The sequence below is a fragment of the Lampris incognitus genome, chromosome 18 (genome assembly GCF_029633865.1).
Source record: "Lampris incognitus isolate fLamInc1 chromosome 18, fLamInc1.hap2, whole genome shotgun sequence".
NCBI lineage: Eukaryota > Metazoa > Chordata > Actinopteri > Lampriformes > Lampridae > Lampris > Lampris incognitus.
This window is the reverse complement of record NC_079228.1, coordinates 11848308-11863617: the sequence shown is the minus strand read 5'-3', so window position 1 is coordinate 11863617 and position 15310 is coordinate 11848308. Positions and strand designations below refer to the sequence as shown.

The following is a 15310-nucleotide window of genomic DNA, read 5'->3' as shown; positions in this document are numbered from 1 at the left end:
ATAGACTACTTTCAGTACTACACTTCATATCCAACCCCATTCTGAGTTCATCTTCAGATATGACACAGATTGAAGATAGAGACTGAATCGACACATGGAAAATCTAATTTTTAAATCCAGTTTGGGCTTCTTTCATATGTGGTCCTAGGTCATATACATATTCAGTGTGTCACAGGTCACTGGTGAAGTCACTCAGGTCTGTGGTGAAGTCACTCAGGTCTGTGGTGAAGTCACTCAGGTCTGTAGTGAAGTCACTCAGGTCTGTAGTGAAGTCAGATTTGAGCACTTTTCCATGTGACTGATCTATCAGTTGTTAGGCTTGTCATTGTTATTGCTTCAGTGAAGCTATGGTCCAGTGTGATGAGGAAAAATGCCTGTGACACACCTGAGAGACTAGTGGGGACATGGTCATATCACAAGTTAGTTGAAAAAAAAATGCTGACAGAAGTCAAATGAAGACAGAAAACGTACCGATATTATAGCTATGCTATTTACTTCTGTTCAGGCTAAATTTGAGCGCACACAATCGGCTGGTGTTTGAAAACAAAATGTTACTGAAAAGGCTGAGCGCTGTCACAAGATGCCCATTGTTGTTTGTTTGTGCATACAGATCATTTTAGGATGGAGGCCTATTCACAATTATGTCAGACATAGGTCACTTTCAAAAATGATTGATAACACTGAGACACAAAAACTGATCTGAGGAAAAAAAATCAGAATAGAGCATTAAGATCTACAGTGTGAACACAGCCATAGAAAATACAAAACGCACCTTATTGTACACTACATAAAAACTTCTAAATACAACTTTTTATCCGCCAATCAGTCTGATCGGTTATTAATCAGTTATGTTCGTGTGAGAAAAACATTTAAGCCTCAGTTCTCGTTTATCTTTACATCAGTCATACAGTTTACATCCAGACCTGGTAAACATGGAAGGACACCGTTTGTGTCAGGCTCAAGTATTAAACATAACATCCCCAGAATGTAATGGAAACAAAAAAGCAAAACAAAACAGATGTTTGTTAACTATTCAGGATAAATAAACAAGGGTGGGTGCATTTCCTTACTGTGTCAGGTCCTGGCCACATTCAGCACACAAACCCTTCATGACAATCGGGTGGCTGCATTCTTCTACTCTGACGATGACACCCCTGAAAAAGAGAGGACACTTGAGTTCAGATTATTCAGTATGGTACACAAGTACTGCAAGTACCATTCCCTGCAAGTACAGAGCGGTGTAGCGCTGTCTTGGAGCCTCTCATCTTTGGGGGAAATAATGCATTAAATGTGTCATCTGGTGGCTTTTCTTAAGCATGACACGGCTAGCAAATACGTTTAACGGGTGGCTGGGGATAGGAGTCGAGCCAGCTGAGCTGTTTTTGTTGCCGTTTGATACCCTCACCAAAAAAGACAAGACTTGGCTTGCGCTCACCATCCTCAGCAAACCACTCAGCTGTCGCAATGAGCCATTTCTACCGAGGGCGTTTGAAAATAGCACGTTGGCAAGTGTCCTGTGTTATCTGCTGCCTTTCTGTTTGACTTTGTTAGCCTTGTTAGCCTCGATTTGTTGTTGTAATTCCCATTCCTGAACGGTAGAAGTCAGAGTTCATGCAGAATTACACGTTGCACTTTCAGATGAATGGTTGGGATATTACGTCTAATCTGCCACATGAGACTCGGGCATAAACGACGTTTATTAGCCTCGGAAATGGTTTCGGGTCAGGTTTGGAGCAAACAACCGGGCTTGTTATTTTCATAACTGTGCCTTATTCTGAGCATGTTTTTTGGCACTGCCAGTTGGCAGATGTCGGTTTCCAGCTTCAGATAACCAGCTGAAAATTGGTCTGCTAAGCACACACACACACACACACCATTATGAATCACATGAAGGGACCTTGGCTTTATCGTGGGTACGTGGTATGATGGCCTATGCGAGGGGGACGCTGTCATCCAGCTTGACGTTATTGGCTGTGAAGTTTGCAGGGAGAAAGCGAAACAACATCCAAGTCCAGCGGACGTGCCCATGTGCGACGGGCGAGACAATGTGGCGTTTTGGCTGATCAGAGGTGTCAAAAGTCCACCGATGTCGGGGCACCATGTGCGACACGGCGCATCGCCGCCCATCTCACCCAAACCAAGTCGGTCACGAGTCCGCTTCGTCGCCACACACCGTAGGAAGAGGCGTGTGTGTGTGTGGGGGGGGGGAGCTAACGGTGTAAGAGTTAAACCATAGCGATGAAAGGACGCGGACTGAACTTAGAGGGAGAGGGGAGGGGGGGTCGGCGTAGCGCGCACGGCACGTCGGCGCGCCGCTTTCGAGCACGGGGAGCCCGACGCGGTTTCGCCGGCTAAGCGGCGTTAGCTCGCTAGCTAGCTAGCCAAACGCGGTGTTGTTTACGGTTACGTTAGCCGTGCGCGGAGCGCTCTCTCGACGCGGCTGCCGAGGGGGCGAGTGAGGCGGGCTACCGCTAGAGCGAGGCGGGCTAGCGTTATAGCTCTTTAGCCGACGGGCGGACTCACCCGGGAGGTATGACTTGTCCGAGCTGACAACACAGCTCCCTGATCACTCCGGCGCGGTCCGACTTCACCTTCTTCTCCGGCAGCCTGCTGGAGGGGTCGCGCGACGTCGCCTCGGCCTCTTTCTCCGCGCGGACGGGCGCGCACAACGCCAGCACGGAGTCCACGTTGACCAGGGACCCGGGTTTGACTTTCCACTCCACCAGCCGCAGCGGCGGAGCCGCGCTCGGCCAGCGGATGTCCGCCACCTGCATCGCGGGGGCCTCCGCTGCGGCGCCGCCGCCGCCGGAATCCGCAGGATCCTCCATGTGTTCCTGCACTTTAAAATCCCTTTAAACTTTGGCTAAAGGTCCACCCGCGGTGTTATTCCAGCTGCCCCCCCCCTCCCGACGCGGCGTTTACCTATACGAGACGGCCGAGTACGGTCTCCCCCCCGTCAGCAAAACCAAAACGTGCCGGCAGTCGGCGGAGGCTGGTCGGCTGTAATACGCTACGACGGTCAGCAGTCGTTCGCTCTTCCCGCCCGTAAACAGGAAAGCGCAAGACTGCGGCGACACGGTCGCGCAGCATCCGGTGAGCCGACGACAGAAACCTCACCCACTCGTCAGACCGGAACGCAGATATGGCGTCGGGGTTGTTATTACCACTCTCTAACCCCACCAGCGTAACAAATTTGACGTTTCTGAAATGTTTTTTTTTAACCAAAAAAATTATTATTATTTTAAAAACAACATATATATTACGCACATCGCCCCTCGGATTACCCGTGTAACGTTCGCTCTCCGGCGACGGAGAGAGAAGAAAAACAAACGAAACTTCGCTCGGGGACCCGACGAGCACCAATGGGGAGTGATGTAAGATGACGTCACATAGCAACGGCCCTCGTCCCAAGCGGTCTCGCGGGATACGGCCGTTTGGTTTAGTGCGCGCGGCTCCGCGTCAGATGCGGGGCCACCTTATAGCTGCGCGCTTAGTCTCGCGTTAAAGTTGCATTTGTTGTTCTTTTCTGTCGCCAAAGCCGCGAAAAAAAAACGTTTTGCGCGTTTTTTCCTTTCATTATTTTAAGTGATTTTTTTTAATCTGTCCATTTCGTTTACTTTACAGGTGGAATTGACTTTTTGTTGGAGGGAGGGGTTGGTAACATGGGCGGAGACACGGGGCGTGTGACGTAGTTGATGACGTCGTATTTGGTCGCCTGGAGCCTCAAGGGGAGCCGGACACCAGAACGGCGTGTGTGCCAGCAGCAACACTTAACCAGGAGCGGGGAGGCTGTGGCGGTCCAACGTTACGCTGAATTTAGCCGGCATTCACTGACCGGCTTCGGCGAGTTCATGGCATCGGAGACGCCCAGCGTGGTAAACTGACACGGCTTTTAAGCGGCATATTAGAAAGCTCGATTCGTTGTAGCCTTGGCTGATGTTTGCTAGCTAACGGCTAGCTGGCCCCGTTCTCCGCTAAGGGCTATTGCCCCCACGACCAAGGAAGGTACGAAGTAAAGGCGGTTAAGCAGAATCTGTAAGTAGGGCGTCTTTGTGCGCTAGTTTTTCTATCGTAGAGAGGAGCACAATTCGTCAAGACGGATGCCTGTCCTAGTCCCCTTTGGGGAGATGCTGTTAAATAGGATTCGGGGTAAACGTTGGCTACGCCAAGTCTGCACTATTCCCATGTGTTATAATTTAATTGTTGGAGATTGAATCAATTTTACATTCGTCTTTACTTACATTCATCAGGACTGCGATGATAAAATAATGTGCTTTCACAAAATCCATTATTGTTGTGGGTGTAGTAAATGAGCTAGTTTCTGTTTTGAGGTCCTTGACATTTGTGCCATCTCATAATCAACTTGTCAGTGGATACATTTTGTCCCTGCAGCGCGGACGGCTTATGAAAACAACAGTGTATTTGAGCCTGGACAAAATGGCCTTGATGTGGACCAACACCTTGCTTTGACGACAAACGTACACTCGCACACAAGTTCTCACGTTAGTTCGTCGCAATGACCGCAAAGGACTGAAAAGTTTTTGAGTTCAAATTTCAAGTTTATTTAACAAATGCACAACAATACAGGGGTGGCAGATATTGCTGGCAATGACATGCTTAGGCATCAGGCTAGCCTCAGAAGAGCTAAAAAATATAACACAATTTAAAGTTAATCTAAAATTTAACAGTATGTACAGGTATAGCAATGACAATAGACATAACAATATATAAGCAAAGTGGGGAAAGTGAAAAAGGAGAGAAGAATAGTACAGCGGCTGAGGTAAATATGGTTTTGTATAAGTATATTATTAAATATGTTTATGTACATAGCTCAGGAGTGGGTTTATCAGAAAAGTGAACAGTCCAGTATACAGTGAGGAGTGTTCATTGTGTGTGTGTGTGTGCGCGTGTGTGTGTGTGTGTGTGTGTGTGTGTGTGTGTGTGTGTGTGTGTGTGTGTGTGAGAGACGGACTGTGTGTGTGCATGGTCAAAGGTCTGGAGTCTTTCAGAGTAAAGCAAACAACTGAATAAATAATTCATAAAGTGTTATGTTTGCATAATCGTTTGATGAGTTTTTGCTGATGCTTCTGGAGGGGGCATACTTATAAAGTTTCCTGTCTCCTTTCTGTCTTTCTGTTCTTTTCTAGATGCGGTTGTGTCTTCACCACATGGCCCTGCTCCGCAGACGACCACACCCCGGGTCACCTGTCCGGCTGACCAGATCCCTCAGTTCACTCAGGTGCCTCATGGAGTCCAGCACACAATCAGAGTTCTACTGCAAAGCAAGATGTTAATTCTGTTTTAATTGAATGTGAAAATCTCCTCCTCTGCAGGGAACGGAGGAGCAGAGGGCTTTTATGGAAGGCTTTTCTCGGTGTCTCTGTTGGTGTGCCTGTGGTAGTGGGTGTCCAATACACTGTGTCAGAACCCCGAGAGAGGAGGAAGATGAGAATAGTAATTGAAGGATTCGGTCGCTTTTGCAGGTTTGTCCACACATCATTTTCATCCCATATTTGTTTTTCAAGTAATTACAGTATGAGCGGAAATTGTAACTATAGTCAGGTTTAATTGAGCTTCTTAACCTCTGCTCTCAGATCTTTGTCAGTTGGACTCTTTATCTCAGTGGATTACTGGTGGACCACCAACGTGGCATTACGTGGTTTAGATGAGGTAAATTTGGCAGCTGAAGTAGACTTTGAGAGTTATGGTTTGAGTCTATTACCAAATCATTTACATATATGAACAAATCATGTACTACATTTTATGAAGTAGATGTTGGTGGTGATTTTAATTGTGTGTGGACAGTCATCTCATCCCTCTGTGCTGCCCTGGTAGAACAGCCCATCCTACTTGGCTGGGATGGCATCTTGCCACCAGAGGGCTGCAGATTACATGGTGGAAGGCGCTGTGAAAAACGGAGGAATTTATATCAAACTCGGCCAAGGCCTGTGTTCCTTCAACCACCTCCTACCCCCAGAATACATCCGTACCCTGCAGGTTCTGGAGGATAAAGCCTTGAACAGGGGATACAAAGAGGTTAGACCTGTTCCTTATCCGATGTGAGGGTCTAAGGACAGGATGTTGTGTTGCTGTAAAGCCCCTTGAGGCAAATTTGTAATTTGTGATATTGGGCAATAAAACTAAAATTGACTTGACCTCATCTGCATAGCCACTCAAGGCAGATGACCAGCCAAAAAGTCATAGCTGACCATTACCGTGATTTGTTCAGCTATTAAAAACGTCATTGCTTTACAGGTGGATGCTCTCTTTCAAGAGGACTTCAACAAAACCCCCAACCAGCTATTCAAAAAGTTTGACTATGAACCAATTGCTGCCGCCAGCTTAGCTCAGGTTCACAAGGCTGAACTGTCTGATGGAACACCTGTAGCTGTGAAGGTGGGTAATGGTTTGGGGTGCAAAATCAAATTTTTTTAGACTTTCTTCATTTCGTTTTGAGCTTGTAAGAGTACTCTCAATTCCCACAGGTGCAGTACATTGACCTCAGGGATCGGTTTGATGGAGATATCAGGACCTTGGAGATCCTCCTTGACATTATTAAGGTCATGCACCCGAGCTTTGGTTTCCGATGGGTCCTCAAGGTCAGGGAAAGGATTAATATGTATTTCAAATTGTGCTTACTATATAAATGTGTGTGTGTTTGTGTGCTGAATAGTTTTTTGACATAAAATGTTTTTCTCACACTGCTGTGATTTTAAATGTTGTAGGACTTAAAAGGGACATTGGCTCAAGAGCTGGATTTTGAACATGAGGCAAGGAACTCTGAGCGGTGTGCAGAGGAACTAAAACACTTCAAATTTATTGTTGTTCCCAAAGTCTACTGGGAGCAAACAAGTAAGGTGAGAATACTGGACATGATATGTTTTACATTGATCTCCATATTTCTCCATTATCTTTGCCTTGAGTTTTATTTTTACCCTCTTTACCAGAGAGTGCTGACGGCCGAGTTCTGTGAAGGTTGTAAAATCAACAACGTGGAGGAAATTAAAAGGCAAGGACTGAGTTTGAAAGATGTAAGTAATGACCTGTATTAGAGCGATGGCAGCTACAGATGTGCTCATATTTGTCGGTACCCTTACGGCTCATTTAAATAACGCTTCATTCGTCCCAAAAGTCATTAAATTAAAAGCTATTTTGCCATGTATTTTGCATGGCAAAATAGCAAAGGCATACAAGCAATTTTGCATGCCTTTGCTATGTCATACAATAAAGCAAAGAAGCTGTGAAAAGAGGTGAATTATTGCTTATTCTACAAAAATATTCTAAAATGGCCTGGACACATTTGTGGGTACCCCTTAGAAAAGATTACTGGATTATAGGGACATAAGTTTTTTTTTTAGTTAGTATCACACGTCTCCAATCTTGTAATCAGTCATTCAGCCTATTTAAATGGAGAAAAGTCGTCACTGTGCTGTGTGGTATCATTGTGTGCGCCACACCAAACATGAACCAGAGAAAGTAAAGGACAGAGTTGTCTGTGGAGATCAGAAAGAAAATAATAAATAAGCATGGTAAAGGTAAAGGCTAAAAGACCATCTCAAAGCAGCTTGATGTTCCTGAGACAACAGTTGCAAATATTATTAAGACATTTAAAGTCCATGGAACTGTAGCCAACCTCCTTGGGCACAGTCGCAAGAGGAAAATTGACCCCAGATTGAACAGAAGGATAGTGTGAATGGTAGAAAGAGAACCAAGGATAACTACCAAGACATACAAGCTGAACTCCAAGGTGAAGGTAACATCAGTTTCTGATCGCACCATCCGTTGCTTTTTGGGTGAAAGTGGGCTCCATGGAAGAACATCCAGGAGGACTCCATCATCATCATCATCAGTGGTGGCCTCTTGGGGTTGAGTATGACTGTCCTCACTCTGGGTCCTCAGGTGGGTTATAGAGGCCAATTCTGGAGCCACATAATGGGAGGATACCTGTGTGTGACAGCTTTTTACGTGGAGTGGCTGATTTGCCTGCAGCCACCACATGGTCCTTGGCAGGTGGTGGCCAGAGTCCAATAGCATGGAGAACCAAGACGGTTGGGGACCACCCTCAGCCTTCATCCACCTTCACTGCTGTTGTGACCTGGAGACATCTTCCGCCAGTTCCGCCGTTGAGGTCTTTGTTGGATCACACTTTGTCTGAAACCTCCCCCTTGACCTATCCACCTTGGATGACCCTACCAGGAGCCAAGCTCCAGACGGCATAGCTCTTGGGAACATTAGTACACGCAGGCTTCTCCACTAGAGTAAGGTGGCAATCCAGGAGAGTAGGAGGACTCCACTTTTGAAAGAAAAACATAGAAACACCAGACTGGAATTTGCTAAAATAAATATTGACAAGCCACAATCCTTCTGGGAGAATGTCCTTTGGACAGATGAGTCAAAACTAGAGCTTTTTGGTAAGTCACATCAGCTCTATATTCACAGATGAAAAAATGAAGCTTTCAAAGAACAGAAGATCATACTACAGTGAAACATGGAGGAGGCTCAGTTAGGTTTGGGGGCTGCTTTGCTGTGCCTGGCACAGGGTGCCTTGAATCTGTGCAGGGCACAATAAAATCTCGAGACTAGCAAGGCATTCTGGAGCAAAACATTCTGCCCAGTGTCACAAAGCTCTGTCTCAGACACAGGACATGGGTCCTCCAACAGGATGATGACCCAAGAAAACACAGCTAAAATTGTATTTATTTATTTATTTTATTACTTTATTGATCCCCGAGGGGAAATTCTTCCTCTGCATTTAACCCATCCTAGCTGTGTAGCTAGGAGCAGTGGGCAGCCACCGTGCAGCACCTGGGGACCAACTCCAGTTCGTCTTGACATGCCTCGGTCAGGGGCACAGACAGGAGTATTAAGCCCAACATGTATGTCTTTTTGATGGTGGGGGAAACCGGAGCACCCGGAGGGAACCCACCGCAGACACGGGGAGAACATGCAAACTCCACACAGAAAGGACCTGGGATGCCCCCCCCAGGGTTGGACAACCCCAGGTTCGAACCTAGGACCTTCTTGCTGTGAGGCGACACTGCTAACCACTGCGCCACTGTGCCGCCACCCAAGAATGGATGAGAACAAAAAATTGGAATATTCTGAAGCATTCTGAGTCCTGATCTGAATCCAAACGAACATCTATGGAAAAAGCAGAAACTTGCGGTGTGGAGAAAGCTCCCATCAAACATGAAACAGCTGCAGCAGTTTGCTCAGGAAGAGTGGGCCAAAATACCTGCTAACAGGTGCAGAAGTCTCATTGAGAGCTACAGAAAACCTCTGATTGCAGTGATTGCCTCTAAAGCTTGGGCAACAAAATATTAGTTAAGGGTCCCATCGTTTATTTTGGAGAAAGTTGTTTATTCTTTTTTAGCATTTATTTGGAGGGGTACAACAAATTTTGAGCACGTCTATTTGAGAAGTGTCACTACCATGCAGACATAAAATATCACAAATATTTTTGCCTTCCAGGCGGCGGACAAACTGATCCGGACATTTGCTGAGCAAATATTCTACACTGGCTTCATTCACGCCGACCCGCACCCCGGTAATGGTGGGTACATCCATATTTGTTTTTAAGTCCCAGCGTTCCCATGAAAGAGGATTCCCAGAATCAGAGTTCGGAATTCATAGAAGACTCAGTAGTTGACTGGCAGGATATTTTGGTGTAGGTGATTACTGCATGCAAACCTGTAAAATACAGTACATCTGAATAGAGTAGACAACTGTAAAACAATGGCAGTCAGAGTTTAACTGAGAGATTACAAGCAGTGACCGGCTTCTAATATACTGCTGGATAGCTCACTAGATAAGAATGCAGCTCAGGGGTTCAAACCTCTGTTGGGACGAGTCTCCAGTAAGAGTCTGTGGCCTAGACTCCCAATACTATACAAGCCAACTACCTCTCAGGTGTAGGTCGTTTTGGATAAAAGCATCTGTTAAATGAAATCGTAAAGTGGGTGTTAATGTAATTCAAGTTTGTTTTCATGGGATCGCCGCTTCGAATCCCAGTGTTACCGCTGGCTTGGTCGTGCGTCCCTACAGACACAATTGGCCGTGTCTGCAGGTGGGAAGCCGGATGTGGGTATGTGTCCTGGTCGCTGGTACTAGCGCCTCCTCCGGTGGATCAGGGCACCTGTTAGGGGGACTGGGGGGGAATAGCATGATCCTCCCATGCGCTACGTCCCCCTGGTGAAACTCCTCACTGTCAGGTGAAAAGAAGTGGCTGGTGACTCCACATGTATCGGAGGAGACGTGGAAGTCTGCAGCCCTCCCCGGATCGGCAGAGGGGGGTGAAGCAGCGACCGGGGCAGCTCGGAAGAATGGGGTAATTGGCCGGATACAATTGAAGAGAAAAACGGGGAAACATTTAAAAAGAAAAAAAAAAGGTTTTTTGTTATCCAAATAAGTTTGCACACAAGGAATTTGACTCGATGGAATATTTAAAATAAAGAAGGTGAAGGACAAAAACACGATGTTCCGTAGAAAAGAGAAAAACATGGAGGATATCTATAAGAGAGAGTGTCTGTGTAGCCAAGAACATCCAAGTTTGCACGCAAATAAAGGAATTCAGGAATGAAAGTAGGGAATGCGATGACCAAGAAATTATATTTGGCTGTGTATGTTTTTAAATACAGTACCACTTTCAGTTTCTAGAGTACAGTACCAAGTAGTAGAGCAGTGCTTTATGTGAATCCGCTTCAAGACCGTGTGAAGGAAATTTAGAGATTTGTTTCTAAATACTTTATAAATGTTGGGAAATAATTGCTGAAAATGTGACAAGATTGGGAACTAGGTAGTACTGGATTGCGGAGTTTAGACCACGTTTTCAGTTTTTCGCCACTTTGGTGTCCCAAGATCTTTAGGGGGGGGGGTTGAATTCATGGCTCAATGATGCCCTGGAGCCATGTATAATAGATGTGCGGAGATCTGCGAGAAGGGCCTGGCGAGCGTCCAGAGTCGCCGTTGCACACCACCGTACCCAGTCCCCTCCACCAGCCCACCTTCCGGGAAGAAGTTGGACACAGCCCTGCAAAGATGCCCTGACCGCCGCAGATGGAAAGGGGTCCCACGAGACGGGCCACGCACCATTTTCTGGTCACGGAGAGAAGCAGGCGACAGGGTGACTGCCCCCCCCCCCCCAGCCCTGGTTTGCACTTCGTTGGGTGGGCTTGTGGGAGAAGTTTGCCTTTAGGGCCTTCTACGAGAAAGCCTTCCCGTGCCCCCAGCATTTCAGAGCAGAGAATATTGCCCCCCCCCCTTTTTTTTTTCTCCCCAATTGTACTTGGCCAATTACCCCACTCTTCCAAGCCGTCCCGGTCGCTGCTCCACCCCCTCTGCTGATCCGGGCAGGGCTGCAGACTACCACATGCCTCCTCTGATACATGTGGATTCGCCAGGCGCTTCTTTTCACTTGACAGTGAGACGTTTCGCCAGGAAGACGTAGCGCATGGAAGGATCATGCTATCTCCCCCCCCCCCCCCCCCCCGCCCCCATACCCGTACAGGCGCCCCGACTGACCAGAGGAGGTGCTAGTGCAGCGACCAGGACACATACCTGCATCCAGCTTCCTACCTCCAGACATAGCCAATTGTCTGTAGGGACGCCCAACCAAGCTGGAGGTAACACAGGGATTCAAACCTGTGATCCACGTGTTGGAATATTGTTTTTTTTCCTGATTTTGAAACATAATTTTATGTACTTAACGATTTTTTTAACCATTCGAATTTGACTGGATGGTTAATAACACTCTTGTCTGTGGTGTGACAAACCTAGAATGCATATTTATCATTGCTTTACACAAGTCTTTTAATGATTCCCAATGGTGGATGTGAATGTCTTGTGCCAGTTCTAGTGAGACGTGGTCCTGATGCCAAGGCAGAGTTGGTCCTCTTGGACCATGGGCTGTATGAATACCTCAGTGAAAGGTAATATTTACCTTTTGGTCCCAGTTTAATGGAAAAACTGCATGGGCTGGAAATTGGTTTCAACACAGTACTAATTGCACTATCATGTTACTTTCAAACTTGCAGGGATCGAGAGTCCCTCTGTAAACTGTGGAGGTCCATAGTCCTGAGAGATAAGCAAGACATGAAAGAGTATTCCTCTGCCCTTGGGGTTAAACGTGAGGCCCTGTAACCTTATCTATATTCATAACATGAACGAGACAGTTTGGATTTATTGACCGATATTAGGGGGCGGTACGGTAGTACAGTGGTTAGCGCGGTTGCCTCACAGCAGAAGGTTCTTGGTTCGAGCCCCAGGGTAGTCCAACCTGGGGGGGGTCATCCCGGGTCGTCCTCTGTGTGGAGTTTGCATGTTCTCCCCGTGTCTGCGTGGGTTTCCTCCCGGGGCTCCGGTTTCCTCCCGGGGCTCCGGTTTCCTCCCACAGTCCAAAGACGTGTAGGTCAGGGCAGGTGAATCGGCCGTACTAAATTGCCCCTAGGTATGAATGTGTGTGTGCTGGCCCTGTGTGATGGCCTGTCGGCCTGCCCAGGGTGTCCCCCCACCTGCCGCCCAATGACTGCTGGGATAGGCTCCAGCATCCCCGCGACCCTGAGAGCAGGATAAGCGGTTCGGATAATGGATGGATGACATTGTTGTTGATGCACACACACGATGACCCCAGTTGGCACCTCCCATGGTCAGAGCTAGCTGCTAGTTCCAGCAAACAGGCAAACACATGAATGGCAGCAAAAGGGGTCAGCTAAGAAAAACATACGCTTTTCCTCTGAAAACACTACGCCTCTGTAAAGAAAGCGAACACAATCTTTTTCTCAGCACATTCTCTTGGAAAACAGCTGATAGGCGCTGTGATATGTAAACAGGCTCCAGGGTGTACTAATACACAGGTGTTCTTCAACAACAAAAAGTAGTTCCAAGCTACATTGTGGCCTGAGAGAAGAATCAACAAGCATAGGACGTGGACAAAGTGTGTTGTATTGGTTCAGGAATGGTTACCAGTTTTTTTTTATTATGGTTTAATTATTTTTTTATTTTTGGTGACACGGCAGTGCAGTGATTAGCACGGTCGCCTCACAGCAAGAAGGTTGTGAGTTCGAGCCCGGGGTGGTCCAAATTTGGGGGGGGGGGGGTCATCCTGGGTCGTCCTCCATGTGGAATTTGCATGTTCTCCCCGTGTCTGGGTTTCCTCTGGGGGCTCCGGTTTCCTCCCGCAGTCCAAAGGCATGTAGGTCAGGTGAATCGGCTGTACTAAATTGCCCCCTAAGTATGAATGTGTGTGTGTGTGTATGTGTGTGTATGTCGGCCCTGTGTGATGGCCTGGCGGCCTGTCCAGGGTGTCCCCTTGCCTGCCGCCCAATGACTGCTGGGATAGGCTCCAGCATCCCCATGACCCTGGGAGCAGGATAAGCGGTGCGGATAATTGATGGACTTGTTTTTTTTTTTAGCTGACCCTGCTTGCTGCTGTTAATTTCCTTGTCAGCTCACTAGTACTAGCAGCTAGATCTCTGACCATGGGAGTCGCCCACCAAGGTAACAGCTGTGCACCAATAACACTGGCTCATGGTAATTCATACCACCTAAGGTGAATAAATCTGAACTATCCCTTTAACAAGTTCACAATATGGAATGCATGCTGAGCCACTTCCAAGTTCAAAACGAGCATTAACTTTGTCAAGGGTTCAAATCTTTTGTCTTGACCTACAAATCAATCTGTTCTGCAGAGTACTTCCTCTTCTGTGAGATGCTGCTGCAGCGACCAATCAACATGCGGGAACTGGGCCTGTCCAACATCCTGAGCAGGGAGGAGACGGCCTACATGCGGGACATGGCCGTCCACCGCTTTGAAAGCATCATGCAGGTTTTAAAGGCCATGCCCCGGCCCATGCTGCTGGTCTTCCGCAACATCAATACTGTCCGGAGCATCAACATCACTCTGGGCACGCCAGTGGACCGTTACTTCGTTATGGCCAAGAGGTCAGTGTGTTGCATCGTGATAGGCTCTCGTCACCCTCAATGGCATACATTTTAACCCTTTGTGGTTCAAACAACACATCTCGTCTGTAATGCAATGTCTGACCAATCTTAAAAACACCTTGAAGTGCTGGCTTGTTAGACATTGTATTTAGGCTTCACACCTCTTGACTATATCGGCTTAGCTGTAAGATAATGTACGACTTGAGTGCCTGCTGGTGTTGTGTAGTCACAGGTCACTAATTAGCAATGCATGCTACAAAAGCCTGCATTAAAGAGTACGCTTTACATAAACCCAAATAATATAAAAATGTGTTCTTTTGGGGCGTCCGGGTAGCATAGTGGTCTAGTCCGTTGCCTACCAACATGGGGATCTTCGGTTTGAGTCCCCGTGTTACCTCCGGCTTGGTGGGACGTCCCTACAGCCTGAGTTGACCTTGTCTGCGGGAAATACCCCCCCCCCTCAAAAAATGTATTCTTTTGCTAGATTAAGTAGTCATTCTTTTTTATTATACCTCTTTGATTAGAATATTTCAATATTGAATTATGCAAAAATTTCGTCTCAGTTACTTGTAGAAGGTAGCTCGGCCAGTAACAGCCATATACTTGTCAAGATTCAAGACAGACAGATAAATCATCTTGGAGTTACCTTTAGTGTGTTTGCAGTGGAGTTCTTCGTGTTGCGTTAGCTGAATGTGTGGTTGCGGCTGGTTACAAACGCAACATGTTGTTGGATTGCAGTGCCGTGCGAGGCTGGGGGAAGATCCAGGCGGAGAAGCCAGGGATCTTACCCAGGCTGTGGGTGCTGCGCTGGATAAGGATGGCCTGGGAGAGTCTCAAGTTTGAGGTGGCTTTAAGGTAAAGGGTGGTGATGTTGGGGAGTTCTGAAATGTTAGTTATTTATTTATTTAAATGTCTGGGACACTTTAAAGACGAGCTGATAATCTCGTCCTATCACAGATCGGAGATCGCGCTGATCAGTCTGACGCGGTCGTACGTGAACCTGCTGTCTTACTTCGGCCTTTTATCCCTGGACGCCGAGATGTACGAGTACCTGAGATAAGAGAAGGAGCCCGCCATGCTCCACATGAACAGGACCAGAAAACAGACTTACTCAATGCACAAGCCACTGTGCCTCGAACGACGGACAGAATAGATCAGAACGATTCTATACCCTTAGCAGCGCCACACGCTGCTTGCTTTTGGTGCTCGATTACCACTTACACACCAAATACCAGACTGTGGATTTGACAGTGACATCTTTGAACTTCATAATTTCTGAACTGCAGTACTGTAAAGCACACAAATCCAGGCAGAATCTCACCGGAGACTGGCTGTCGCCGTGTGTCTCCAAAGCCTTTTCCCCTTGTCAGCC

The 15310-nt window shown here is 47.1% G+C and overlaps 2 protein-coding genes across 5 annotated transcripts in view; one reads left to right on the top strand and one right to left on the bottom strand.

The window, feature by feature from the left end:
* ctdp1 (CTD (carboxy-terminal domain, RNA polymerase II, polypeptide A) phosphatase, subunit 1) overlaps positions 1 to 3014 on the bottom strand; it is a 129178-nt gene extending 126164 nt beyond the window's left edge. Inside the window, exons 1-2 of the mRNA XM_056298772.1 lie at positions 2524 to 3014; positions 1071 to 1154 (exon numbers count right to left, since the gene is read on the bottom strand). Coding sequence (XP_056154747.1) covers positions 1071 to 1154; positions 2524 to 2828 — 389 coding nt within the window. The 5' untranslated portion in view covers positions 2829 to 3014. The remainder of the gene's footprint in view (positions 1 to 1070; positions 1155 to 2523) is intronic.
* A 637-nt stretch (positions 3015 to 3651) lies between these two features.
* Positions 3652 to 15027, top strand: adck5 (aarF domain containing kinase 5). 4 transcript variants are annotated; one of them, XM_056298773.1, is made up of 15 exons: positions 3652 to 3875; positions 5148 to 5239; positions 5334 to 5483; positions 5595 to 5670; positions 5836 to 6036; positions 6256 to 6396; positions 6486 to 6599; positions 6726 to 6857; positions 6948 to 7031; positions 9472 to 9553; positions 11849 to 11927; positions 12033 to 12124; positions 13686 to 13938; positions 14677 to 14793; positions 14896 to 15027. In XM_056298773.1, the coding sequence occupies exons 1-15, from the start codon at positions 3696 to 3698 to the stop codon at positions 14996 to 14998; spliced, it is 1896 nt and encodes a 631-aa protein (XP_056154748.1). In that variant the 5' UTR covers positions 3652 to 3695; the 3' UTR covers positions 14999 to 15027. The 4 variants fall into 4 exon arrangements, with proteins under 4 accessions (XP_056154748.1, XP_056154750.1, XP_056154751.1 ...); XM_056298775.1 differs by having other exon boundaries at positions 3741 to 4005; XM_056298776.1 differs by having other exon boundaries at positions 3741 to 4035.
* Positions 15028 to 15310: the final 283 nt, after the last annotated feature.

Bases quoted from the DNA above. Each gene is read 5' to 3' on its own strand.
- adck5 (XM_056298773.1), top strand. From the start codon at position 3,696: ATGACGTCGTATTTGGTCGCCTGGAGCCTCAAGGGGAGCCGGACACCA. The intron at 5,484-5,594 runs GTTTGTCCACAC...CTCTGCTCTCAG, and splicing joins GGATTCGGTCGCTTTTGCAG to ATCTTTGTCAGTTGGACTCT. The intron at 6,600-6,725 runs GTCAGGGAAAGG...TAAATGTTGTAG, and splicing joins GTTTCCGATGGGTCCTCAAG to GACTTAAAAGGGACATTGGC.